General features: G+C 52.7%; 1 protein-coding gene across 2 annotated transcripts in view; it reads right to left on the bottom strand.

Moving 5' to 3' along the window:
- Nucleotides 1-1,912: 1,912 nt before the first annotated feature.
- The window catches only part of RBM5 (RNA binding motif protein 5), a 23,508-nt gene continuing 753 nt past the window's right edge, over nucleotides 1,913-24,667 (bottom strand). For both annotated transcript variants that reach the window (XM_015568342.1, XM_006770458.2), the window contains exons 2-25: nucleotides 24,379-24,458; nucleotides 22,730-22,895; nucleotides 21,876-22,031; nucleotides 17,788-17,857; nucleotides 17,247-17,320; nucleotides 14,824-14,907; nucleotides 13,977-14,037; nucleotides 13,464-13,529; nucleotides 13,028-13,188; nucleotides 12,522-12,619; nucleotides 11,916-12,003; nucleotides 11,717-11,794; nucleotides 11,562-11,634; nucleotides 10,864-10,949; nucleotides 10,126-10,210; nucleotides 9,853-9,944; nucleotides 7,422-7,583; nucleotides 6,774-6,923; nucleotides 6,600-6,671; nucleotides 5,421-5,600; nucleotides 4,729-4,803; nucleotides 3,510-3,607; nucleotides 3,303-3,432; nucleotides 1,913-2,477 (exon numbers count right to left, since the gene is read on the bottom strand). In XM_015568342.1, coding sequence (XP_015423828.1) covers nucleotides 2,352-2,477; nucleotides 3,303-3,432; nucleotides 3,510-3,607; nucleotides 4,729-4,803; nucleotides 5,421-5,600; nucleotides 6,600-6,671; nucleotides 6,774-6,923; nucleotides 7,422-7,583; nucleotides 9,853-9,944; nucleotides 10,126-10,210; nucleotides 10,864-10,949; nucleotides 11,562-11,634; nucleotides 11,717-11,794; nucleotides 11,916-12,003; nucleotides 12,522-12,619; nucleotides 13,028-13,188; nucleotides 13,464-13,529; nucleotides 13,977-14,037; nucleotides 14,824-14,907; nucleotides 17,247-17,320; nucleotides 17,788-17,857; nucleotides 21,876-22,031; nucleotides 22,730-22,895; nucleotides 24,379-24,395 — 2,448 coding nt within the window. In that variant the 5' untranslated portion in view covers nucleotides 24,396-24,458 and the 3' untranslated portion in view covers nucleotides 1,913-2,351. The remainder of the gene's footprint in view (nucleotides 2,478-3,302; nucleotides 3,433-3,509; nucleotides 3,608-4,728; nucleotides 4,804-5,420; nucleotides 5,601-6,599; nucleotides 6,672-6,773; nucleotides 6,924-7,421; nucleotides 7,584-9,852; nucleotides 9,945-10,125; nucleotides 10,211-10,863; nucleotides 10,950-11,561; nucleotides 11,635-11,716; nucleotides 11,795-11,915; nucleotides 12,004-12,521; nucleotides 12,620-13,027; nucleotides 13,189-13,463; nucleotides 13,530-13,976; nucleotides 14,038-14,823; nucleotides 14,908-17,246; nucleotides 17,321-17,787; nucleotides 17,858-21,875; nucleotides 22,032-22,729; nucleotides 22,896-24,378; nucleotides 24,459-24,667) is intronic.

Here is a 24,667-nt window from a genome sequence, read left to right as displayed (position 1 = left end):
TGCTCTCGCCTCACCTCACCCGTCGGGCGGGGAGGGGCGGGGCACCGCCCACCCATCCTGGGTGAGGGGCCGGAGCAGACCCCGATGAGCTGCTGGGGACGCTGGCCCTCGGCCTCAGGCGCTCAGGGTGAGCCATCGCGCACCAGCAGGGTCTCCGGAAGACGGTCTCACCAGAGATCTGGGCCAGGTGCAGCCTCGGGAAATGGGGAGCTGGTTCAGGTGCGAGGTGAGGGCCGCAGTCATGGGGCTGGGCGTGTTGGTGACAGTGGCTGAGGAGCAGGCGGAGGCAGGAGAGGGGCCTGTGGCCTCCCTGAGGGACAGACATGACCCATGTCCATAGGAAGCCTGTGGCTGAGCCCATGGGGCCTGGAACCGAGAAGGGGCTGTCAGCTCCAGGCGGCGGGGGGGACTGATGCCTCTCCTGGCGTGGAGCGAAGCTTTGATTCCAGGCCTGCGAGGCCTGTCCCCTGGGGCTCCCAGGCAGGAGGCTCCCCGGGGCCTTTCCTGGGCATGTCCCTGCGCTCACTGGACGGGCCTCCTGGTGGCTGTCAGGTGTCTAATGAGCTGCTTGACTCACTCAGGTGCAGGGCAGCTCCCCCTGCTGCTCAAGGGCTGGAGGGGGGGCGGGGCAGACTCTCCCCAGGGCTGACCTGGGAAGACGGGGATCCCTATGTAGGCTGGACCCTCATTTGTGAGGCTCCCAAGCCCCACTCCCTGAAGCCGACTCGGGGCTTCTGCATGTGCCTCCACATCTGCCTAGCCAAGTGGGGCTCAATCCCCCAAGGCACCTGGGAGGTGGGGGGGCATCTCCATTCTCAGGACCAGGCCTGCCTGAAACTAGGAAAAGGTGGCCATCCACTAGCCATGGACTGGCCTGACACCCGCCCCTGCGCAAGAGTCTGAAGCCTGGAAAAGCACAAGTGCGCACTCACTGGTCTTCAGGGCCCGGATGTGGGAACGCTAACTCAGTTGACCGCATTTCCATGAAGTTTTATTTTTTTTAATTTTTATTTAATATATTTTATTTTTTTACAGAGAGGAAAGGAGAGGGAAAGTTAGAAACATCGATGAGAGAGAAACATCGATCAGCTGCCTCCTGCACACTCCCCACTGGGGACGTGCCTGCAACCAAGGTACATGCCCTTGACTGGAATTGAACCTGAGACCCTTGAGTCCACAGGCTGACACTCTATCCACTGAGCCAAACCAGTCAGGGCTCCATGAAGTTTTAAAACTAAAACCTGAACCTGAGCCCGAGCCTGAGGACACTGTGAAGTATGCGGTCGTCTAACCACTATGCTGTACACCTGGAGTAAATACTGAATGTTGGCCCGGCCAGTGTGGCTCGGCTGGGCTCGCAGGTTCGATTCCTAGTCAGGGCACATGCCCAGGTTGCAGGTTCGATCCCCAGTGAGGCGTGTACAGGAGGCGACTCACTGATGTTTCTTATATCAATGTTCCATTCTCTTTCCCCTTCTAAATTCAATTTTTAAATATAGTAATATTGGCTCTGGCTCGTTTGGCTCAGTGGCTAGAGCGTTGGCCTGCAGACTGAAGGGTCCCAGGTTTGATTCTGGTCAAGGGCACAAGGCCGGCTCGATCCCCAGTGTGGGGCGTCCCGGAGGCAGCCAATCAATGATTCTCTCTCATCATTGATGTTTTTCTCTCTCTCTCCCTGCAAGCAGCCTGGCCTGGGAGGAGGAGCTTTCTGAAAACAATAAAATGCATTTTTTAAAATAAGTAAAATATAATGTTGAATGTAAACTGTAATGGGGGAAAAAACATCTGAGCATGACCAGAGCATGGAAAATAATATAAAACAGTATTTCTAAGTACCTTACGTCACCACCAGGCCCGACTGGCTGACACGCTTCACCCACCCCGTCTCCCAGGAATAAAGAGACACAGCCACTCATTTTTCAAGGTATTTCTTCTGTAAAGAAGCCAGATTTGGCAACTAGACTGAAAATCTTCCAAAATTCTGTACAAATGTTTAATATACAAATATACACAGGCTTTTGCCAAGAAAAAACACAACAAGTAACGAGGCGGCTTTGGTGTCGCACACCACCTAGGGCATTGCCACGCCCCCGGGAAAGCGGGGTTGGCGGCCCACACGCAGGCTACATGTAAAACAGTACGTGACACTATGTACACGGAAGTATAAAAGACCAGTCCCTCGCCCGCTCACAAGCCCTCCGGCAGGAAGGAGGAAGGCCATTCACCCACAGCCCAGAGGGGCTCCTGGGAGCGGGGAACAGCGCAAGGCATGCCCTTAGCGACAGGAGAGGGAGCTGGGCGATGGCCCATCCGTGCCCTTGGAGCTCCTCGTTCTCTCTTCTCTCGGAGTCTCACTCCATCTCCGTGAAGCGGGCAAACATGGCCTTCCGGACAGCATCTTTGTAGGAATCCGCACCTGACAGTCCATATGCGCTGCCCTTGGCCCCGAGGCCAGCTCCTTTTAGCCGGACTTGAGCCTGGGGGCAGAAAACTGCTGTCAGCGCTGGCAGGCGATGGGCCGCTCCACGCCTCGTCCAGCCCACTCCCTACCAGGCAGGACCACCCACCAGGCGCCAGAGACCAAGACTTCTGCACTGGAGACCTGGAGCCGGTATAGGGTCTGGGGGAATAAAATGGGCCAAGGAGACAGGCAGACTGAGCCGCCCCCACCCCCACGCCCAGTGTCTGCTGAGCAAGCATCGACGCCGGAAACTAGGCCCCAAACATGACCGAAGCCGGGAAAGGCCTGGTAATTAAGGGCTCAGACAGCGGCAGGGCGGCCTGGCGCCAGCAAAGCTCCCTGCAGACCCGGCCTGGAAGGTGTGACCTAAATGGCGGCGCAGGTGGGGAGGGAGTGGTGCCTGCGGGGTCTTGTCTAGAAGGCCAGCGGGTGGTGCCCTGATCCTGGGACTGAACCTCAGTCTCACCTCCGACCAACTAAAGGATTTCTTCTCGTGAACAAAAATCCTACATTTTAATTTGCTTTATGCCTAACCAAAACCACTAGGAAAGAAACAAAAGCACGATACGTTTCAATAACCCAATGGCGGCTACAGGGGTCTGCGTGGTGGTAAGGGTTTGTTTACAACCAAGGACACAGAAATACACAGGCCTCAGGAGAAAACAGGTCTACCCTTAGGACAACACCAAACACCAGAAAACGCGAGCATTCCTCCCAACTGCCATCGCAGCAGAGGCGGAGTCAGGGAGGCGCAGGGAGCAGAACCCCTTGTGGGGAGACCGCCGTTTTGTGTCAGGTCGCTGCCCGGGTCCCAGGCCCCGGAGCCCCGCCCCAGGCTCACCTCGATGGGGGCCGTGATGCCTTGACACTTCCTTCCGAGGCCCGAGCCTTCCCGCCAGCCCATGGCCTGCAGCATCTTGTTGCCAATGTTACTGTGGTCGATGCCGTCTTTGGTGGGCTGCTCGTAATTCCTGCCAGCGGCAAACACAGAGTTACTTAAAGGGCTCGAGCCCCCGCGGAGGAGGCGGGACGTGCTCACGACACATACACGGTGCCCGCGTCCAGCTGCTTCTTGCGCTTGGGCTCTGGCGGCTCAGGGATGCCGTACTTCTCCCGTCTCTCAGCGGCACGGTCCCGGTACTTCATCTGCGTGAGAACAAACACAGCTCGGACACCAGGCTTCAGCCTGGGGCAGCCACACTCCAGGGCCTCACCAGTGGCCTGAGAAACTGCGGGCCCTGCGGAGAGCTATGTCCCCAATGAGCAGGCTTATTATCGGTCACCACGCGTCACAGCCTGCCACCGTCTTGGAAGAAGAAGAAGAAGAGGAAGAGGAGGGGGGAGGGGGGAGGAGAAGGAGGAGGGAGGAGGAAGAGGAGGAGGACGACAGAGCTATCCTCTCCCCTCGGCACTTGGACAGGCCCACCCCCGGGCCCAAGACCTGTGGGCAGTCCATGGGGAGCTGGCACCATAAACAGTGGGGGGAAAACAGGAAAACAACAAAACAGAAAACCAGCCCCTACCTACAGAACCTCCGATTACTTGCGGGGAATTTCAAGTAACTTCCCCACGGGTTCATTTCTTTCTTTTTAAAAATATATATTTTTATTGATTTCAGAGAGGAAGGGAGAGGGAGATAGAAACATCAATGATGAGAGAGAATCATTGCTTGGCTGCCTCCTGCACGCCCCCTACTGGGGATCAAGTCCGCAACTCAGGCCTGTGCCCTTGACCGGAATCGAACCTGGGACCCTTCAGTCTGCAGGCCGACCTCTATCCACTGAGCCAAACCAGCTAGGGCCCACGGGTTCATTTCTAATCTATAGGCTTCCATGCTCCCTGCCCCTTGCTGGCTGCACAGGCTTTCTGCTGCCTTCACCTGAGCCCCATCCACTGCTTCCTCCACATCCCCTGCAACCACTCAGGCCCTGCTGCCTCCTGGGCCTAATGTGAAGCCTCAGCATTGCCCAGGAAGGCTCCCCGCATTGGGCCAGAGAGAGCCCCCTGCTCCTTCCTCAAACTCGGGTCCTTCCCCTGCAAGTACCTGGCATTCAGGACCCGAGAGCAGGCCTCAGGGCACCTCCTGAAGGGACCATGCAGGGCTCGCAAAGCACGTGTGGCCTGGGTCCAGTTTCACGAGCCACAGCGGCCGCTAAGTGTGTGATCATCTTCCCTACCTCCCCCTGGACCTGGAACCAAGTGCTATCAACAGAAGCTCAAGGCAGAGACCCCGAGACACTCTGTCCAGCGGCACACGCCCCGCTCACCTCTCTCTCCCTCAGCTCCAAGGCTTCCAGCTCCTGCTCGCTCAGCCTGGATCGCCGGTACATGTCCATGTTTTGCTGCAGAAGAGATTTGACACAGTTAAGAATTCAGACCGTCCTCAGGTGACACACCCTCATGTCATCCACGTCTGCTGTGTTCTAAGCTCAACGGCCCCAGCATGAAAGCAGAGGCTGCGTGCACGAGCCCACGCTGCTTCATTCTCACTCCGAGGCCGCTGCAAACAGACCCCAGTGCTTCAGGTGCTGATTTTACAAACTGAAGGCGAGACCCCCGCCAGCAAGAAGCTCACAACGCGCTTCGTTGCAGTGGTCCGGAGGGACCCCGCAGTGTCTGCGGTCGCCTGTGACCAGGAACAGCCTCTAAAAGGCAAGCACACCCTGGCTGGTGTGGCTCAGTGGATCGAGCGTCGCCCTGCGGACTGAAGGGTCCCGGGTTCGATTCTGAGCAAGGGCACATGCCCAGGTTGCAGGCTCAGTCCCCTGTAGGGGGCGTGCAGAAGGCAGCTGATCAATGATTCTCTCTCATCACTGATGTTTCTCTTTCTCCCGCTTCACAATAAAAAATATATAAAAAAAGGCAATCACGCATCGTGAGCATCCACTGCGCTTTCACGGCCAAGCCCCCCAGCGCCCAGCTGCCCCCCTCCCGCCCCAGAACTGGGAGAAGCAGGCACCTTGTGCAGGTCTGAGAGCTGCTGGTGCCGGACCAGCGCGTCTTTGTTTGGGAACTGGCGCCGGCAGAGCAGGCAGGCCATCTTCTTCCAGTCGGCCAGTTTCTCCTCCTCACTCTCCAGTCTCTCCACCAGCTCCTCTTCATTGTCACTGTCACCACTGTAAGCAGCCACCAGACCCCTCTGGGGACAAGAGGAGGAGGGTCGTTGGCAATGTACAATGGGCGGGTAGTATAGCTAGTATCCGGAGGCAGTAACGCATCCTCCATGGCTGTGCCACACCTTAGAGCAGCGGTTCTCAACCTTCTGGTCCTTTAAATACAGTTCCTCATGTTGTGACCCAACCATAAAATTATTTTCGTTGCTACTTCATAACTGTCATGTTGCTACTGTTATGAATCGTCATGTAAATATCTGATATGCAGGATGGTCTTAGGCGACCCCTGTGAAAGGGTCGTTTGACTGCCAAAGGGTCGCGACCCACAGGTTGAGAACCGCTGCCTTAGAGTCAATCACACTGCACCACTGCATGGAGCAGCCAGGGCTGGAGTGCTGGGGACAGCCTTCCTGGTACCGACCACATGGGGCCCAAGGAAAGTTCCCAGATGGCTGTCTTCAGACCACTGACCGCACGGGAAAACCCCAAACACAACAGATCAGAGAAACAGTCCACACAGCCCAGTATCTGGCAAGTAAAAGACGTTTCTTGCTCCGGCTGGTGTTCCTAAATGGTTAGAGCACCAGCCTGTGCTCTGAAGAGTCACAGGTTCAATCCCCAGCCTGGATGTGTGCATGGGAGGCAACCAATCGATGTGAGCCTCACACCTATGCTTCTCGCTCCCCCTCCCTCCCTTTCACTCTCTAGAAATCAATGGGGAAATATCCCCGGGTGAGGATCAACAGCACACACATTTCCTCTTAATTCTCTTTCCACACCAAAAACTATTAACAAATGCAGTAAAACGCAATGAGCCGAGCTTAGGAACTCAGGCCTCCTTCCTGCTCCATCTCGCCTGCTCCCTCAGGGAACACAAAGCCCCGAGCACCAGTCCGTGCAGAAGCCACCATACACCCGCCCAGCGACCACCGCCCGCCTCCCGGGAGAAGCAGGAGTCACCGCAGCCGAGAGCCAGCCTCGCTGCGAGTGAGACAGACGCGGTCTTTAAACCCTGGCGAGCTTACTTTCAGGGGATTCTCCTCGTCTCCGTTCCGCACCAGCTCAGGGATCAGCTGCTGCCTCTCGGCCAAGGCTCCCTGGTTTACTTTTATTAACATTTTTCCATTGATTTTTAGAGGAGAGAGGGAAAGACAGAGAGAATCATCGATGTGAGAGAAACGCCGCCCCGCCGCCCGCACCTTCTTCTCGAACAGAGCGAAGCCCGCGTCGGCCGCGGCGCTCTCCCTTCTCTCTTCTTCTCGAGAGGAGCTGACGGGCTGGAAGCTGTTTTTGAAGTTCTCTTTCTGCTTGTTCAGACTCTTGGCCCAGCGCTCCATGTCCTTGGCGATCTAATGTCCAAACCACCACAGAGAGACATTCAGGCAGAGACACTTATCATGCGCCACACCACGGGTCTTATCTCAGCCACATCTCTTAACAAAACCGCTTTTGCTGCTACTTCTAACCACAAACCCCTCCGAGTCACCACATGAAGACTGCTCTGCAGTCTGAGGCCCCCAACATGTCCCAAGAGCACAGGCAGCCTGACAGACACGGGCGGTGCCACTAAAATACTGCAAAACGCTCGCCCTGGCTGGGCAGCTCAGCTGGTTAGAGCGCCGTCCCAAGATGCTAAGGTTGCGGGTTTGATCCCCGGTCAGGGCACATACAGGAAGCAGCCAAGGAATGTTCAAATAGGCGGCACGACAAATGGATGCCCCCTTCCTCTCTCTAAACATCAACAAATCAAATTAAAGAAAGGAAAAAAGGAATCCAGATGGAGCGGACCTCAACGCCACAGCCAGACCCAGGACAGCACGCCGCGCGGGAACCGGCCGGCGCCTCACCTGCTGGGCCGTCTTGCTCTTGGGCTTCTCCTTCTTCTCCTTCCCCTCCTTGGCAGGGGGCAGGCCCGCCTGCTGGTGGGAGCTGGACTCGGCGGCCGGCACGTAGGTCTCCTTCTCCCCGTCCCAGTACAGGTACTGCTGCGTCAGGGAGTTGTAGTAGTACTAGAAACAGACACAGTCAATGCAGACGCTCTGCTGTCCAACAGCTTAAAGAAACAGTTTGTCAAAAGACACATCGAAGTTATTTTTAAAGAAACAAAAACAAACAAAACGTGTTGCAGCGATCACACCTCCTGCCCACAGGGGAGCTGCACGCTGTGGTGGGTGAGGACGATGAACCAGCCAGCCAAAGTGTGAAACTTCTTGAGTGAAAGTATAATCTGGTTTCTTCTCAAGAGTCTAGTTCCCATTCATTAACCCAACTCCTTTCCACAGACCGTTGAAACAAGCCAAGAGGCCAGAACACATCCCCTGTGACAACCAGCTAACTGCTCTCAATCGGCTCAAACAGGCACAGCACTCGGACACCGAGGCCACCGAACACAGGGCTGCCAACGCCAGCTCGGGCCGGAAGGTGGTGGCAGGTGAAGGAACCGGATCCGAAGGCCGTGGGAAGGACGAGTTGCCCAGCGGAGGCAGCACCTCTCTCTCGCTTTGTTCCCTTGCCTGTCACTCTACCTGCTCACAGGGACCCACAGCAGGGTCTGTTATGTCTCTTGCTGGGAAGCGGGCGGGTCAGACACAGGCCACACCTTCTGTGTCCAGCAAGGAGAGCAGCCCTGGAAGGGGCCAGACTTCACGGAGAGGTGCAGGCAGCTGGCAGACTCAGCCTGCTCGGCGCCCTCAGCCTCACACCTCGCTGACACATGGGCTCTCGATGCAAGTTCCTGTTAAAAGCACTTCTCTTGTATTCTCTGGCTCCAGCTCCTGATCATCACAGTTTTATTTACGGAGTGTTAAAGCTGCTTTCCTCTTTGAAAATCACATACACCACCCAAAATAAAACGCCACTCCACAAACCTGCTAACTTCTCCCCTGAGAACACAGCGAGGCTAAGAAAAGAAGCTGGACACAGGTCACATCTGAGTCCATTTATTTGAAATGGGAGACTAGGCAAACCCAGAGGCAGGAGCAGACAGGTTCCCGGGGCAAGGGACTAGGGAGTGGCTGCGTAACGAGCACAGGGCGTCCTTCCACGGGATGATGGAAATGTTCTGGAATTAGATGGTGGTGATGGTCGACGACAGAGATACACTGTGAGCGCACACACCACCACTGAGCTGTACACTCTAAATGGTTAAAACGGTGGATTTTATCTCAATTAAAAAAAGATGTGGAAAAGACATACAATTGCCAACTTTTATCTGGGTCTTTTTTTTTTTTTAATATATTTTTTATTGATCTCAAAAGGATGGGAGAGAGACAGAAACATCAATGATGAGAGAAAATCACTGGTCATCTGCCTCCTGCCACCCCCGATTAGGGATCGAGCCTGCAACCCGGGCATGTGCCCTTGACCAAAATCGAACCTGGAACCCTTCAGTTCACAGGCCAAGGCTCTATCCACTGAGCAACACCGGCTGGGGCTCTATCTGGGTCTTTACAGAAAGGCTAAGAGCCACCTATAAATGTTACTTGACAAAAGAGTCCATGGTGAGAAGTCAGAACAGCAGTGAGAGAAGGGGGGTCCTGACTGCCAGGGGCAGGGATCTTGCCATGTGCTAGGGCTGCTCTCTCCTCAGTGCTGGCTGGTGTAGGAGTGTAAACATTCAGACAATGGCACACTTCAGTTCTGTGCATTTTTCTGTATGTATGTTATACCTCAAAACAGTTTTTCTAACCTATAAATTAAAAACTTAAATCCTCGAGCCCTGGCCAGGTGGCTCAGTTGGTTACAGCATCATCCCCATACCAGTGGTTCTCAACCTGTGGGTCGTGACCACTTTGGCGGTCAAACGACCCTTTCACAGGGGTCGCCTAAGACCATCCTGCATATCAGATATTTACACGATGATGCATAGCAGTAGCAACATGACAGTTATGAAGTAGCAACGAAAATAATGTTATGGTTGGGTCACAACATGAGGAGCTGTATTTAAAGGGCCAGAAGGTGGAGAACCGCTGCATAAGCCAAGGTTGCGGGTTCCATTTCCAGTCGGGGTGGGAGGCAATGGATCGGCTTCTCTCTTACATCTATCGCCCGCTTCTTGCAAGTGCCCCAACCTGGGATTGAATCCGCCCCTTTGGTTACAGGATGACACTCCAACCAACTGAGTGAGCCACACAGGCCCAGGGCTCGATGGCTGTGGAGAAGCTAAAATGAATCTGGGTCGCCTGCTCCTTTGCAGGGGCTACTTCACCTCATGCCTCATCCAGGGACTCAATGACGCGAGGATGTGCTGAGGGGAACCAAGGAGAACAGTGCAGTTACCTGCGAGTTGGGGTCGTAGTACAGCCCTGTGGTGGGATCGTAGTAATAGCCCGAAGACTCATCGTACTGGTAAGTGGACGTGTCCGGCACCGCTGCAAAGGCAAAACCAGCAACCAGTCAGCAGGCAGACACTCCAGTTCTCGGCCGAGATGCAGCTGTCACCATCTTCTCTCACCTCCCCAAACGTCCCTCCGACACCCACGAAGGGAGAGGAACTCGTCAATTAAAGGCAATAACCAGGACCTTCTGTCAACAGCCCCACGGCTGGCTTACCGTATTTGGTACCAGGAACTACACCAGTCGGGGAAGCGGCAGGGGCCTGGGTACTTGCGCTGGTGCTAGGCTGTGCTTCCTCAGTCTGCAAAGAACAGCGGCTCCAATGAGTTCAACTGTGCAGGCTCTTAGGATGCAATCACCACCACCCAGGAGGAAGGGGGGGACACAGCACACACAGACACTCTAGAGGGACTTGAGTTTAGTTTTGGCTCCATCACTAATAGCTCTATGACTTTGAGTAAATTACTGAACACTGCCAGATCTCATTTCCCTATCTCAAAAGTGAGAACATTGAGTCAAACTACTCTAAGTCTATTGATAACCTATCAGATCCTGATCTCTTTTCTATACAGAATGGTATTTTTGTCACTAAAATATGGATGGTTTGACAAAGTACATCTTTTTGAGATTGCTAATCATATCGACACAGACACATACACACACACACACACACACACACACACGCGCGCGCGCTCTAAGGCAGCCATGGAACCAGACGCACGTAGCTACCACTTTCTCCCTGAAAGTCATTAAGTCGAAGCATGCAGAAAGCACAAACACACCCTGCTGGAATCTGACATTTAAAACACACACACACATTATTTTATTATCTAATAGCACCAGACAGAGAGAAGTAAGGTTAGGGTGTGGTTCCTGCAGCACGAAAGGATGATAGTTGGCCAGCAAAACAGTGTCGCCCAACAGGCGCTAGCTGTGTCTGGGAGACAGGCTTACCGGAGAGCTGGGCGGATTCGAGGTCTGATTGTAGAGCTGCGGGCTCTGGGACACCACAGCGGACGAGGTGGTGGTCACGGCTGTGCCTGTGGCAGAAGCCCCGGGGTTAGGGAGAGCCAGCACGGACGGCACTCGGAGCCGAGCATCTGCACCGCGATGCCCAGCCCAGCCTCTGTGTCTGTGAGATCTTAATGACTCCCACACATGCCCTGACCTATGGCCATTCCACTTGCGCACCCTGCTAGAGTGAGACACAGCGCAGCCAGCCTGCTGCTGGTGCTATAAAGAAAGGAGGAGAGACCATCTCTGCTCTGGAGCGGAGGAGAGATCGAGCTCCAAGGCTTTCCTGATTCTGGAACAAAACGTAAGCAGAAGCTTCTAGTAGTGACCCTTCTGATAGATGTCTGGGTACCAGGCTCCAGGTCACCCTGTCCCCGCACCCTGCGTGGGCACTCATGCTTCCCGAGGACACAGAGCAGCAATAGAGGTGAGTCCAAGAATGAACCCTCATTGCGACACGCTCTCTAAGAGGCTGTGATCAGATCTTGGTGACCATGAGCACCCTCATCTTCCCAGCCCCTTGACAACCCTGAACGTGCCCCCCAGTGGGCGGGGAATGGACTCGGAGCTCTGGGTGTCGCTGGAACACGTAGGTGCCTCTCCTCAAACAAAAGAGAAAAGGGAGACAAAGTTTCTACCTGATGCAGATGCCACATCAGATTCCAACCCTCCAGCTTGTTGCTGATAGAACTGTTGGTAGTCCTGCGAGTACTGAAGAGAAGTCCACCGTTAAGGCTGCTGTTCTCAGAACCCTCTGGAACCAGAAGTGGGATCGGTCCAAGCTACCACCTACCTGGGGGTACTGCGCATAGCCGTCCTGGCCGGGCTGCAGGTAGCTGTAGTCGACGTTGCCTCCTTCGCCACTTTGAGACTAGAAAACACCAAAGACGACGAACAGACCACCTCAGTGGACACCAGGAAGGGAAACGAGGAAGGATTCCCTAAAACCGTCCGAGCTTGTAAGGCAGGCACCGCGGAGGGGGCCATGGTACCTGGGTGGACGACCACTGGGCGGCAGCGATGGCTGTGCTGGCCACAGAGAAGGCGCTGACCCGGTTGCCATCGGGGAGGACCAGGTCTCTAAAACACAACGACCCAACCATGTGACCCCTCAGGCCACGGACACAGTGACTCCCTCCAGCCTGGGTGGGAGGTCTCAAATGCCAGCAAGGCCACGGGGGGGTCTCCGTGGGCAAAGTCCTCAGTGGGCAAGTGCCCCTGTTCTGCGTACCCTGCCATCCAACGATGACACTAGACACCGGAACCCACATGCCAGACGGGGCCCCGTCCTCATGAGGCCTGGCCCACCCGCCCGGGAGGAAGGGGTTCTCTCCAGACAGGTCTGCCCTGTAGCCGGCACAGCACTCACCCCTCTGTCCCCCGGCCCGCCCGTGTCCCGCTCTCAAGTCTTCTGGCAACTGGTGACAGAAGCCAGAAGGCACCGAGCTCTGAGGGGAGACAACGGTCTCCCTCTCGGCCTGGGTGACCGGGGAGGGGAGTGGCCCAGCGTGGAGACGAAGCTTACGGGACCGTCAGCAAAGCACCCCGGACAAGCGTGCGCGGACAGCAGTTGGAAACAGGATGCTGAAGCCACTCACTTTCTGGCACTTTTTGCGAAGTCAACCCCAATCGTCTTGCCGTCGATTTTCAAAGGTGGATGGAGACTCTGTAATATCTGCAGCAGCTGAGAAGCGTCCTGAAGGAGGAGAAGAAGCCAACTGTGTTGTGTAACTGGAAACCTTACCCTACACCCGCTGCGTTGGAAAGAACAGAGCTTTCTCTTTAAAAAGAACAGTTCATTGCTGTCTGCGGCTGTGAAATCTGGAGAAAAAACCACCTCCCTCTCCTCCAGGACAAGGAGGCGCCGAGCCGTTAAATGCAGTAAATGCGAAGTCGACCCACAGCAAAGCCCGAAGGACTCACTGGGGCTCAGGCATCGCCCCGCCCGCGTCACACGCCTCCAGCGACCGGCCCGTGACTTAGCACTGCCACACACCACTAGGTAGCCTTGAACTTTGGGCTCACAATTTAGTATCACCATGGGATGCACCCTGTTGCCTCTTGAGGCTGTTCTTTGCAAAGGAGAGATCCCCGAGCCCCTCACCATGGCGGAAGACAGCTGCACAAACGCGAAGCCCCTGTTCTGCTGCGTCTGCCTGTCTTTGATGAGGCGAATGTTGTTGACGGCCAAGGACGCGTAGGGGGACAGTGCGGTCATGATAGAGTCCACCACCGTGTGCGGGGCGATGTTCCGGAGAATGATTGCTGGGGGCGAAGGAGACACATGACACATAAGACACATGACGTATAAATGCGTCCCACCGCCAGCGCTTTTCAAGGCAGGTTCAAGTACACACACACACACACGCACATCCATTTGGGGAGGTTCCTAGTGTACCTTTCTTTCTGACACAGAGGAGATTCTAAAAACCAACCTTCTATAGGACACCCTGCAGCAGCTGCTGCCGCGCATGACAACAGGGTCGGAGAACAGAAAAGCCAAGCTCTGCCGCAGAGGCCAGCAGGTGAGACGGACTTACTGTCACAGTAGTAGTCCACAGACTGAACCGACTCGGTGGTTCCTGAGGGCACTTCCTGCTCCGAGTCTGCAGGAGGAAGGAGGGAGATCAGCAACAGAAGACAAGCAGACAGCACACCAACGCATTTCATAACGAAATATATTAACACCCCAAAGCCTTAGTGTTAAGTGAAGTCGTTTTCTTTTGTACCCACGTGTGGCTGTTATAAAATCTCGTGAACTCTGACATGGTCGGTGTGAAACGCACAGACCGGGCCCGTGGAGGGCTGACCCGACCCCTGTGCTCAAGGAGCAGGTGCAGAGTGCGCCCCGGCAAGCAGACTTCCTTCTGGGAAGTAAAGGCCCCTCTGTGCCCGCCGTCACAGCAGCACCCACCGAACCTATGGCACAGGTTTCAGGAAAGTATCCAAGTCACTTGTTTATACGTCCTAAAACCTGTCCGTTCCCTCAAGTTCACAGACAACCCAGCAGTCAGGTCTTACTGCATATTCCAAACAGCTGAGCCCGGGCTTACCAAACTTGTCCGCTCCACATCGGAAGCATTTTAGTCTTTTCCTGAAATTGTTAAGGCAGCACTGGAAAAAAAAAAGTTTCACCTTAATTGCCAGGCTCACTAGGAACCAAGTGGGTCAGAGCGGCAGGGCCAGGGGCTCGTCCCAGTCAGTGATGTCAACAGCAGCGAGTAATACCATGGACCCAAGACACAGGGTGTTAGCCTACACACTGAGATTGCTTTGCTACGGGAATTCCTCTGAGATAAACACACCTTGGCCTATTTTACAATAAACTGCATTTTTATCAAGTTGGAGGAAAGTTTCAGTTCATGCAGAAACCTACAGGGAGTCACTAGCGAAGTTCTCCCTCATATCGAAGCGCCCGACACGGACCACTCCATGTCCACAGACAACGCAGACAGAGGAGTGGACACGGGTGCAGCCAGAACAGAGTGCGAGCCTCTCAACATGTCATTGCCACACCCAAGTTCAACGTGGTGCCCTGGACCCTGACAGGGCTCACGTCACCTGAGCCCTGAGCCGGGTCACAGGACTTTTGTTCATGTCATTGAGGGGCTGCCCAAAGCTGAGAGCTCAGGAATTGAAGAAACTCTAATGTGAAACACACCTAAAACCTTAACTAAAGCACTGGGCTGAGGGCCGGGGCTTAGTAAATAAAAACACGAGTGTTCTAGGGATTCTGTCCTCTAACAGGGACCCAAAGAACATCACAAAGCACAAAAATCACCCTGTGACAAACACTGGTGACTGGCACTTCTGGTCCCTTGTTTGGACAAACACGAACACACACACACACACACACTAAAACCCCGAAGGAGCCAGGTAACGCGGGAGAAACAGCCTTACCTTGTTGCAAAGCCAATCTTCAAACTTGGGTCTGGGGTTGCTGTAATGCATTGCAATGTGCTTTCCTTGAATCACCAACTTTTTCTGTAAAAAAAGAAGTCATTAGTTATTTCCATTGTGGGAAACGTGTGTCCATTTTCCCAGGGCAGAGCACACTTCGGAAAAATCAGTGCTCTGGAATTAAATGGACAATACGGGGAGGACCAACCACCGCCACCTATACTCTGCCCATCCAATCCTTCCGACAGGCAGCAAGAGAATGGGATGCGGAGTGAAGGTAAACGGAGTCAGGGATGCTGAGAACGCTGCCCAACGCTAACCGCGGACACGCACCAGGCGCGTCGCCAGCAGAGTCAGGAGTCCTAACCTTCGGCAGCGACAGGCTGCCCGAGGTGACAGTCTAGTTCAAAAAGCAGAAAACACAACTCTCCCAATTCTGAGTTGTCTCCTACTTAAGCCCTTAGCACGTGTCCTCGGGCTCCGCTTCGCCTGGCCCCGTCCCCCATCCTTAGGCAACTGAGAGCCTTCACATTGCCCTGCCCCCCAACTCCTGCTTCAGGAAGAGCTGCAGGGGAGGGAAACTCGTTCTGAAAGGGAGTCTGGTCACAGCTCTTGCTCAGGAGGGACTATTCTGAATGCCATCGAGTCTAAATCAGCTAAGCGAGGCTTCTTTCTGCCAACTGCAGCCTGTAATGTCCTAGGTGACAGATGTGCTTTTCACTGAAATAGATGGTACTCTCTCTTCAAGATGAGTAACCAGGAGGCCAATGAAGTTTCTTCAGGGGGGTAGGAAAGACTCGTAAATGCTTGTACGCCACCTCATCCTTCAAGTCAACCACGTGACTTAGAGGGACTTAATTTGAAAAGTTCAAGACTCCAAGCTGAATCAGTCTAGCCAAGAGCACGCCCAGCACCTGCCCCCAAAGAGTCTTCATTTAACAGGTGCACCTTTTCTTTCTCTTTTTTGGGGGGAGGAGAGGGATGGGGTGACTGAAGCAGGAGGTTAGATATCCAGATTTTTAAAAGGAGTCTAACCCTCTGAACATACATACTGTTGAGCAATTTGATTCTTGCAAATCCTGGAGGATTAAGACATGCTGTGAATGTGGTCTCTGAAAGATCTAAAGGCAAGACCGCACGTCTGGCCGAGAGGAAGGCGCCGAGGGGCCACCCACTCCTTGTTGTACAGAAGCAAAAATAAAGAAGCCGGGAGAGATGGCAACAGGTCACCCACTAGGAGGGGTGGGTGCTGGGGAGACTCCAAACTACCACTGAGTCCCTAATCCTATTGGCCTTTGCTTTCTGGAGTGAGTTTGAACTGTAATAAAGTATTACACTAACACAGCTTTGTATACATTAAAATTGTGGAGATTTTAAAAGGTCTTACAGGCTTTTCATCCCTTAGGAGTTTGAAACTCCCAGGGAAGTCCTCAGACACAGCCACTGCAGCAAGTGATGCTGCCACGCCAAGGAAACAGACTCACAGGAGCTGGTGCACCTTCTGAAGGGACGGGGATGGTGTCCCCGTGGTAAACGCATGACGCTCCACTTTTAGAAGATCTGGTGCCACCGCTGGGTTAAGAAAACAAGGCTTAAAAATCTAACCTATCAAAATTAGTGAGTCTAGTTATAAATGGCAATATATTAATAATCAAAGAATAGAATTCTCATTTATGGGTGACAAATCATAAAATGCTGCAGAAAAGCAACAGGCGTTACGAAAACGTCCCAGAATGCACTTGGTTAAGGCGTCAATACTGTGCTCTGGAAAAATGTCACGTCTGTGCCAAGCACTGAACGCAATCTTGACACTTCAGTTCATGCCACGCCCAAGAACCAGCAGTGGTCTGCTCTGGACCGCCAGCCCAGGCGTTCCCAGGGAGATTAGAATGTTAATGCCACTCTCACCAGGTTAGACAGCAGGGCACCGGCTCCCGCTACACTCCTCAGACTTATTGTCCACACATTCCACCAGGCCCTTAACTAGCCCTTGAAGACATGAGCAGTAATGCCTCGGGGGGGGGGGGGGGGGGGTGCGGTCCAGGAGAAATAGGGAGTTACTTGTAAAATGCCCGCAGCAGACTTCTATTGAATTCTTTTCATTGTCAGAGAGAGCTGGAGATTCTGAGATGACTCTCAATGACACATATAAGCAGGGGAAGGGGACACGGAGTGTTTGGTAAGTAGCAGCTAGGTGGTCAGGGGTAGCCAAGCCCCGCCAGGCAGATAGGGCCAAGGGCAGAGCGAATTCTGCCATGCGTCCTCCGGACGAGATTTATTCTAGTTGAATCAATTTTAATATATACAAAGCTTTTCTTTTTGTAAAGTCACTCCTTTGGAACAAACCACTCCTTCAACCTTTTTAAAAATTGTACAGACTTGTTCCATTTTCATGAATATCTAGACTTGGTGAGTGAAGCAACCTGATTGGCTTCCATCCAGCTGGTAGCATCTTGCAAGTGATAAAACTCCACGAAGGCGAAACCACGGCTTACACCTAGAGACAGCATTCAGATATAGACGGGATACTTGTGTTAGTCAGTTCCTTTATAACAGGCGAATCTCTCTCCCACTGCTTCAACACCGTGGGACAAAGCCAATTGGGAAGCAGTTTTATAAATGTGACTTGACTTGGGGATCTTCTTGATACTTTGCCATGGCAAGGAACCAAGCCGCCTGAGCTAAAAGCCACTCGATTTGATTCCACGCTTCAAAAGTAACCATGCAACCGACTACGAACAAGGAGTTTATACATCACCACTTACCGGAGGAAGGAAAAGCCCCTAAAAACAAAGTTTTTAAAAAGGTCCTCAGATGCTCTATAACATCGTTTGCAAAGAGTCACATTCCTTAGCCATGGCAAACCTGTCATTCTGAATTCATGTGCTCGAAGGCTGGGGGGTCAGGAGGGTCTTGGGGACGGGGAACGGGGAAGAGGCCCGGACAGCGGAACTCAGCTCTCACCTGTTTTCCTTTTCATGAGCCTCACATCCGCAGGCTGAGGGCCTTCGAAGGACTCCATCATTTCTCGAATCTGCACAGGGTTTACACATTTACAGTTAAAGCTTCAGCCACAAACTGTTCCGCAACAAAGCAAGTTCAAGGACTGGGGCTGCATCTCTGCTTAATTAGCCAAGTTCTGAACTTCCATCCGCCGAATGCAATTATTCAACACATGGACTAGAAGGAGGACTCCCACAGGAACGCCTGTGTCACTGCGCCCTTACAGCTCTTTATGTGCCACCTGGGCTCCCTCAGGCCCCATTATTTACCTCAGGACACACGGTCTTGCTCCCAGTATCCTGTCCACCACGCCTCCCCCTTTAGCCTCATCTCACGGCCCTTTATGCTAAAGGACCAGAACCAATGGCCAAAAACCGAGAAACTCCCCTTAAGTTAAGTAGTTTCTGCACATCTTAAGAATTTTCTTACATTTACTTTAATGATGAAAATTAACAAAGCTCATCTATTGTTAGGCCCCTAATAAATTAAAATAAACATTAACTGGGCCTAGACGCAGCAATTCTGGCTGACAGGTTTCTCACCGATGTCACACCAAGCCCTTATTGCAAAAGGCAACGATAAAAAATTGCATTCGTTTCTTTAGTAATAATACCAGGAAGCAATACTCTCAGGGGGAAAAACAGGAGCAAATTTGTGAAATAGGGATTCTCAGCGGCCCCCACGTGCAGAGGCTGGAGGGCCACGCCGTTGATCCTCATCATGTGTGGCTTCTGTTTGCGAACATGCCTGCTCCTAAGTCTCTGACTGCAAGTCAGCGCCGCAGCGTTCGTGCCCATCGCTCCTGCCTGTTCCAGCGGCCACACTCCAAACAAGGGGCCCTTTCAGTCTGCTCGCTGAGCTGTCCCATTTCCGTGCTGTTTCTGACATCACTGGCTAATGACTCCCCAGTGCAAGGCCATGAGGTGCCTCATATACGTGTCAGGTAAGCTTTACTCAGCCATGATCTACAGTGCTGCTGGCCATGGGTTCGAGGCTGCTAAATCAACGATACATATTAAACAAGGCAACTCTAAACAGCTACATACAAAACAAGGTGGGCAAAAATGTGACAAGCTCACAAGAACCCAGCTCTGGATCACCCCTAGGAGCAGTGAATTTATAGACAGCAACCACCCAAAACAAGGAAAATGGACTGTATTTAATTTTTCAGAGAATGAGAAGCTACACTGACTCAGGTTCATGCTTAGTAACTAAAGACAGTTCCTTCCAAAGTAGTGATACAGAAACATCATGGCAACACAGTAACTAAACACAGTTACTCTAAGAATTCCCATGTCAGTGGGAGGACAAGCGAAAGAGGCAAACAAGAATGAAAGCAACAGCTGAAACTCAGGAAAAGATGAAATACTATGCTTTTAAAGTGTTTTAAAGAGCCCAACAAATTTTCTAAGACTATGTATCTATATAAAAGCCTAAACAGCCCTAACCGGTTTGGCTCAATGGATAGAGCGTCGGCCTGCAGACTCAAGGGTCCCAGGTTCGATTCCAGTCAAGGGCATGTACCTTGGCTGCAGGCACATCCCCAGTAGGGAGCGTGCAGGAGGCAGCTGATCGATGTTTCTCTCTCATCGATGTTTCGAACGCTCTATCCCTCTCCCTTCCTCTCTATAAAAAATCAATAAAATATATTAATAATAAAAAAGCCTAAGCAACTGCCTGACCGGTAGCTATGACACGCAATGACCATGAGGGGGCAGACGCTCAACACACAGGCATGGGAACATGGAACAGACTGATGAAACTCAGAGGGAAGAGGGGAGGAGGGAGGGTTGGAAGAGATTAACCAAGGATCTTATATGCATACTAGAGGCTCAGTGCACGCACTGTTGGGTTCCCTCAGCCTGGTCTGTGGGGATCGGGCCATAACCATGCACCAAGCCTCCAACATCCCCTGAGGGGTCCCAGATTGCGAGAGGGCGCAGGCCAGGTCGAGGGACCCTAGTTCTGTAATATTTGGGCACCTCAGAAACCCTACTTTGAAAACCAGCCTTCTATGGTGGAGACTTCTACTTCCCCAAACAAGCCTAGAACACAAGCACGACAATCTCGTTTTGTCACCAGCAGGGGGCCCCAGTGTCAGCTAGAGCCCGCTCTCCCCACACCACCACTTCCCCTGGGCTCCCAGGGCCACAGGCCCCACAGACGCCTCAAGGCGTCAGTCGGATGGACAGGCTCTTTCCTGAACTGGCTCCTGTGGGGCTTTTCTTCCCGACGCCACATGCTCACTGCTGCACTCTGAGCTCAGCTCTGCCCTCGCTAACCACCACGCTTCCTCCCATCACTCCAGCCCGCACAGCTTTCGCTACCAGGCAAAACCCCCAGTAGCTTCCCTTTACACTTAGCTGGGCTTCCAAAGCCTCCAGCACCAGTCCCAACAGCACCGTCCCAGCCACCTCTCCTACCACAGCCTTCAACTTTCGTGGACACAAGCTGGGTGCAAGGCCTCGTCTAAATCCAGTATCTTTCTATTCCTAGGCCTGCTTATGTGAAGTCCTGCCTGGAGGCCAGCCCCCCACTTCCCCCAGCTCTCCACCAGACAAAACACTCCTACCCCTCAAGGCCCAGGTCAGTGCCTCTCTCCCGGAAGCACTTCCTCACCTGCCACCAGCAACCCATCCCCCCATTTAAGCTCTCAGAGGCACCCGAGGACCTCTCGCAATAGACTGTTTCCAACACCGACCCCGTCTCCTCAGCTTTGTCCTCACCACTGACCTGAGCTATTCATCTAGAGCAGTGATGGCGGACCTTCTGAGCTCGGCGTGTCAGCATTTTGAAAAACCCTAACTTAACTCTGGTGCCGTGTCACATATAGAAATTTTTTGATATCTGCAACCATAGTAAAGCAAAGACTTATATTTTTGATATTTATTTTATATATTTAAATGCCATTTAACAAAGAAAAATCAACCAAAAAAAATGAGTTCGCGTGTCACCTCTGACATGCGTGTCAAAGGTTCGCCATCACTGACCTAAGCGTTTCCTGAGACGGGATCCATGGCTCTGCGTCACGGAGCATCCACAGAGCACACGGCAGGTGTGCAGTGGGTCCCCATTAGTGTCCCACCACTAACGCCAACGCCCCACCTCACACCGCCACTTCCAGCGTTTAGACCAAAGCTGTGCGAACCTAGTATTCACCTTCAGCTTTGTCTCAAACTCATAAACATTAGTTAGAATTTTAATTTGCGTACTCCAAGATGATACTGGCACAATGCTATGCATTTACACCTTTCAAAAACACTTCAAAACCTCACATCCATTTCACCACCACCATCGGCCGAGCGGTTTCCTGCACCAGAGCGTGGAAGCCTATCTCAGAGACGCCTGGTCCCATGGGGGGGGGGGCGCGGTGGGCTGATGTAAGTGCCACATGAATGTCACGAATACAGAGCTTGGAAGAGAGGAGGAAGGCATTCCACCTGGTGGGTCAGGAAAGGCTTTGCAGAAAGTAGCCTTTGAGCAGAAAAAAGCACACGATGGACATGTCCAAGGTGGCCTGCGGGGGAGTCGGGGTGGATGTGTCTGGATGGAATGACAGATGCCACTGGGAACCAGGCAGTGCCCAGAGGAAACAAACAAAAAAGAATTAAAAGAAGAGACCAGGCAGTGCCAGGACACCAAGGCCCCAGCCGGCCAGTCTGAGGACTGGGGAGTCGGAATGGCCTTCCTGTTCAACAGGCTCCTGGATGTGTCAAATGACAGTACAATTCTCATTCAATCAAATGGGGCCAGATCAGGAGAAAAGTGTTTTTACTGATACACGCTCACCAAATAATTAATCAATTCAAAAAAAATGTACTGACTGCCTTCTGAGGGCTGTTGAAGGAACAACACCCGATCCCTGCAGTAAGGAATGTCAGTCTAAATGGAAATTTATAGGAATGAATGAACCAAACTGAGAGAAGTCAGCCCTAAAGACAGACCTACTTCACTGACTGAGCTATTAGCTTGAGCTCAAACAATAACACAGGACAAGGGTAGAAGCTCCTTGTGCCCAGAACGCTTGACGGAACGGCTGTTCCCCTTACGTCGCTCTCCGTGATGGTGATGGGAAGGCCGCGCAGCATGATGGTCTTGCTCTCCCGCTCGTCGCTGATGTCATGCCGGTAGTCATGCTCGCCATAGTCACCATCTGAATGGTAGCCATCTTCGGATCGGTCACTGTTCCTTCTTTCACGTTCTCTCTGATTTACAATAAACAAAACCACAATGAAACCCAGTGGGTCTATACCCCCACTCCTGGAGTTTATCTTTGGGAACAACAGCGAGGATACAAAGACTCCATGACAACTTCACGGCAGTGTTTTCTCAAACAGCAGAACCAAACCAAAGAAACCCTGTCACCAATCATTCAGCTCAAGAAGCAGTTGAACCACTCACCGTGGAGATGCCAACACAGCGAGATGCCACTGCCTGCTATGATAGGAAGATGATGTGCGAGGAAACAGTGGGAAAGGAAGAAGCCAGTGCAGAATGACATGTGCAGCACGACTGCTTTAGACAGAGCCGCGCATGGAGAGGGTCACGGAAAAGCTGTGCTAAGGTGATGGGAACTACGACTTTCAGGAACTCCAGTGGAGGCGCAGGGCTGGCTCAGCATGACACCTGCACGCCGCATCCTTAAAATGGGGTACCCCCACCTCACAGGCTGGAGCGAGACCTCAGTGAGCTCACAGAAGCGAAGCACTCGAGCACCTGGGACAGGGCAAGCCCTGAGTGAACCCTGGCTGATATTTCTATGACTACAATAGAGTGTCTGAATGTCATGCTCCCAGGGAGACGTCCACACGTGGGATACTTACTTCCAGAAGAAGCCTGGGCGTCTTACGCGTACAAGTCATACCGAATCCTGACAAGCCCACACGCAGCTGCTGTCACTCACCTCGGGACTGTCGTAGTCTCGGTAGTCGTCGTATCGGTCCCCCCTCCGGTCCTCACTGGATCTCTTGTAATCCGAGTCCCTGCGCCTGCTCCGGGGCTCCCGCTCATCGCGGTCATCCCTGTCGATGATGGAGCCGTACCTTCCACTTCGCTCTGTTCTGCTCACTCTGCCAGAGAAAATAATTTGCATTTATTCTAAAGTAAATCACATTTTGTACCTTTTAGAAAACATGGCTGAACACATGTCCACAGCTCAGTTTATAAGATATACAAATAGTTATATGTATCCCTTAAAATTTATCACTAAATCCCAGGTCACAAAGACAACCAGTGGGAAAACATCCATATTCCTAAATGCAAAACTAAGTTTTAGGAATTCACAGTAAATCTGAAAATTCAGACATCAAATGTTTGGGTTTAATATTTTTGAGAAAGGGAATGTTCAAATGCATTCTGTATTTTCCCAAGCCTGTGGTCTATGTATCACCCCATTACACCTGACTTGGATCTTAGTGATCAAAGGTAGGGAGAAATAAATTATTAGCATTTCACCCAGTTTCAAAGGAGAGCACATCCTGACTCATCTGCTCTCAAGGGTATCACAACAGCCTGGATGAGTTACATACATCTTTTCCCCCAGCAGGCAGTTAACAAAGTAGTTCATCTGTTAGACATACCCAGCGCTGTCAGAGAACATTATTTCCTATAACATCTAGTTTATCTTTGGTTACTGGGCAGCACTGGGAAATCTAAAAACAAGAGGCTTGAACCCACTTTACCACAGATATTCATAGTTATTTCACAAGTTATGTACCAGGTTCATAAAACTGCTGTGTAAGGGTAAGACAAAGGACAGGTTTATAAGGGCGCATTGAAAGCATCCAAATAAAAAGAAATCAATGAAAACCAGTAGCCTAGGACTGTTTCAGGACGTGAAGCCTGGGGCTGACAGGCCCTAAAAAGGTAAATGTTAATTTCGAAAGTTATTTGGAACCACAGACTGCTGACACAGAATTAAAATAAAGTGACAAGACCATTTCCCGAGTCCCGCTGGGCCATCAATTTGGTCCTTCACTGGGACTGGCCTGGACGCTAAGGAGGCAGGTGGCTGAGTAAGGAAAGGCTGTGTGTTCAAGCAAATGGTCTGACACAGCAGCCGCAGCTCCCACTTAATCCGGCGCTAATTCTTTAGCAGTCTGTGTGTGATCCGTGGTCGAAAGCTTCCCAGCCTATAAATCTGGGTCGTCCATGCAGGGGACAGGAACCGGCCCTCAGCAGTCGCTGAGGGCTGCGGCCAGGCACTGACTTCTCACAGCTGTTACCCATCCTGGGACCTCCCGACCCACTCCACCCGCACGCCTTACCCTTCAGGCTCCACCTTAGATAACACTTTCCCGGGGAAGCTTAACCGGCTGTTCCCAGAACCCCATGCTCCCCCTGTGCTGACAGCACCCTCCCCGCCTTCCTGCACCCCACTTCCGCTCCCTCCCTGCACTGCACGCTTGTGAGAGCAGGGATCACGGGAGTGCGCACAGCAGTGCCTGGCACAGACAGGCGCCTGCACATCTGTTTGATAAACTAAACAATTTTTTAAAAACTGCTCCGTCCCCGGGAAACTCTGAGGTCGAAGCATGTGCAGCGGCGACTTACCGTTTGTCCGAGCCCATTGTCTGACTGCAGCTCTAGCTCGCTGCTCCGAAAGGTTCACGGTTTGTGGGGTTTGTTTTTTTCTAGAAGAAAAGAGAGACTGGTTGCTGCAAACCCGAGTCACTGTCAGTCCTTCCCGGGCTGGGACACTACAGAGGCCGGAACTTCGCCGAGGCCTGGGGGGCGGGGTGGGGGGAGGGAAGCTGGGTCCAAACTGTCAACGTTCAAGTCCCGCTGTTCTGCTAACGAGGGGACCCTCTTTTCAAACAGCGGGGCCCTGCGGGGAAGGAGC

This window comes from Myotis davidii, unplaced genomic scaffold (genome assembly GCF_000327345.1).
Source record: "Myotis davidii unplaced genomic scaffold, ASM32734v1 scaffold663, whole genome shotgun sequence".
Taxonomy (NCBI): Eukaryota; Metazoa; Chordata; class Mammalia; order Chiroptera; family Vespertilionidae; genus Myotis; species Myotis davidii.
This window is presented reverse-complemented; position numbering and strand designations above follow the sequence as displayed.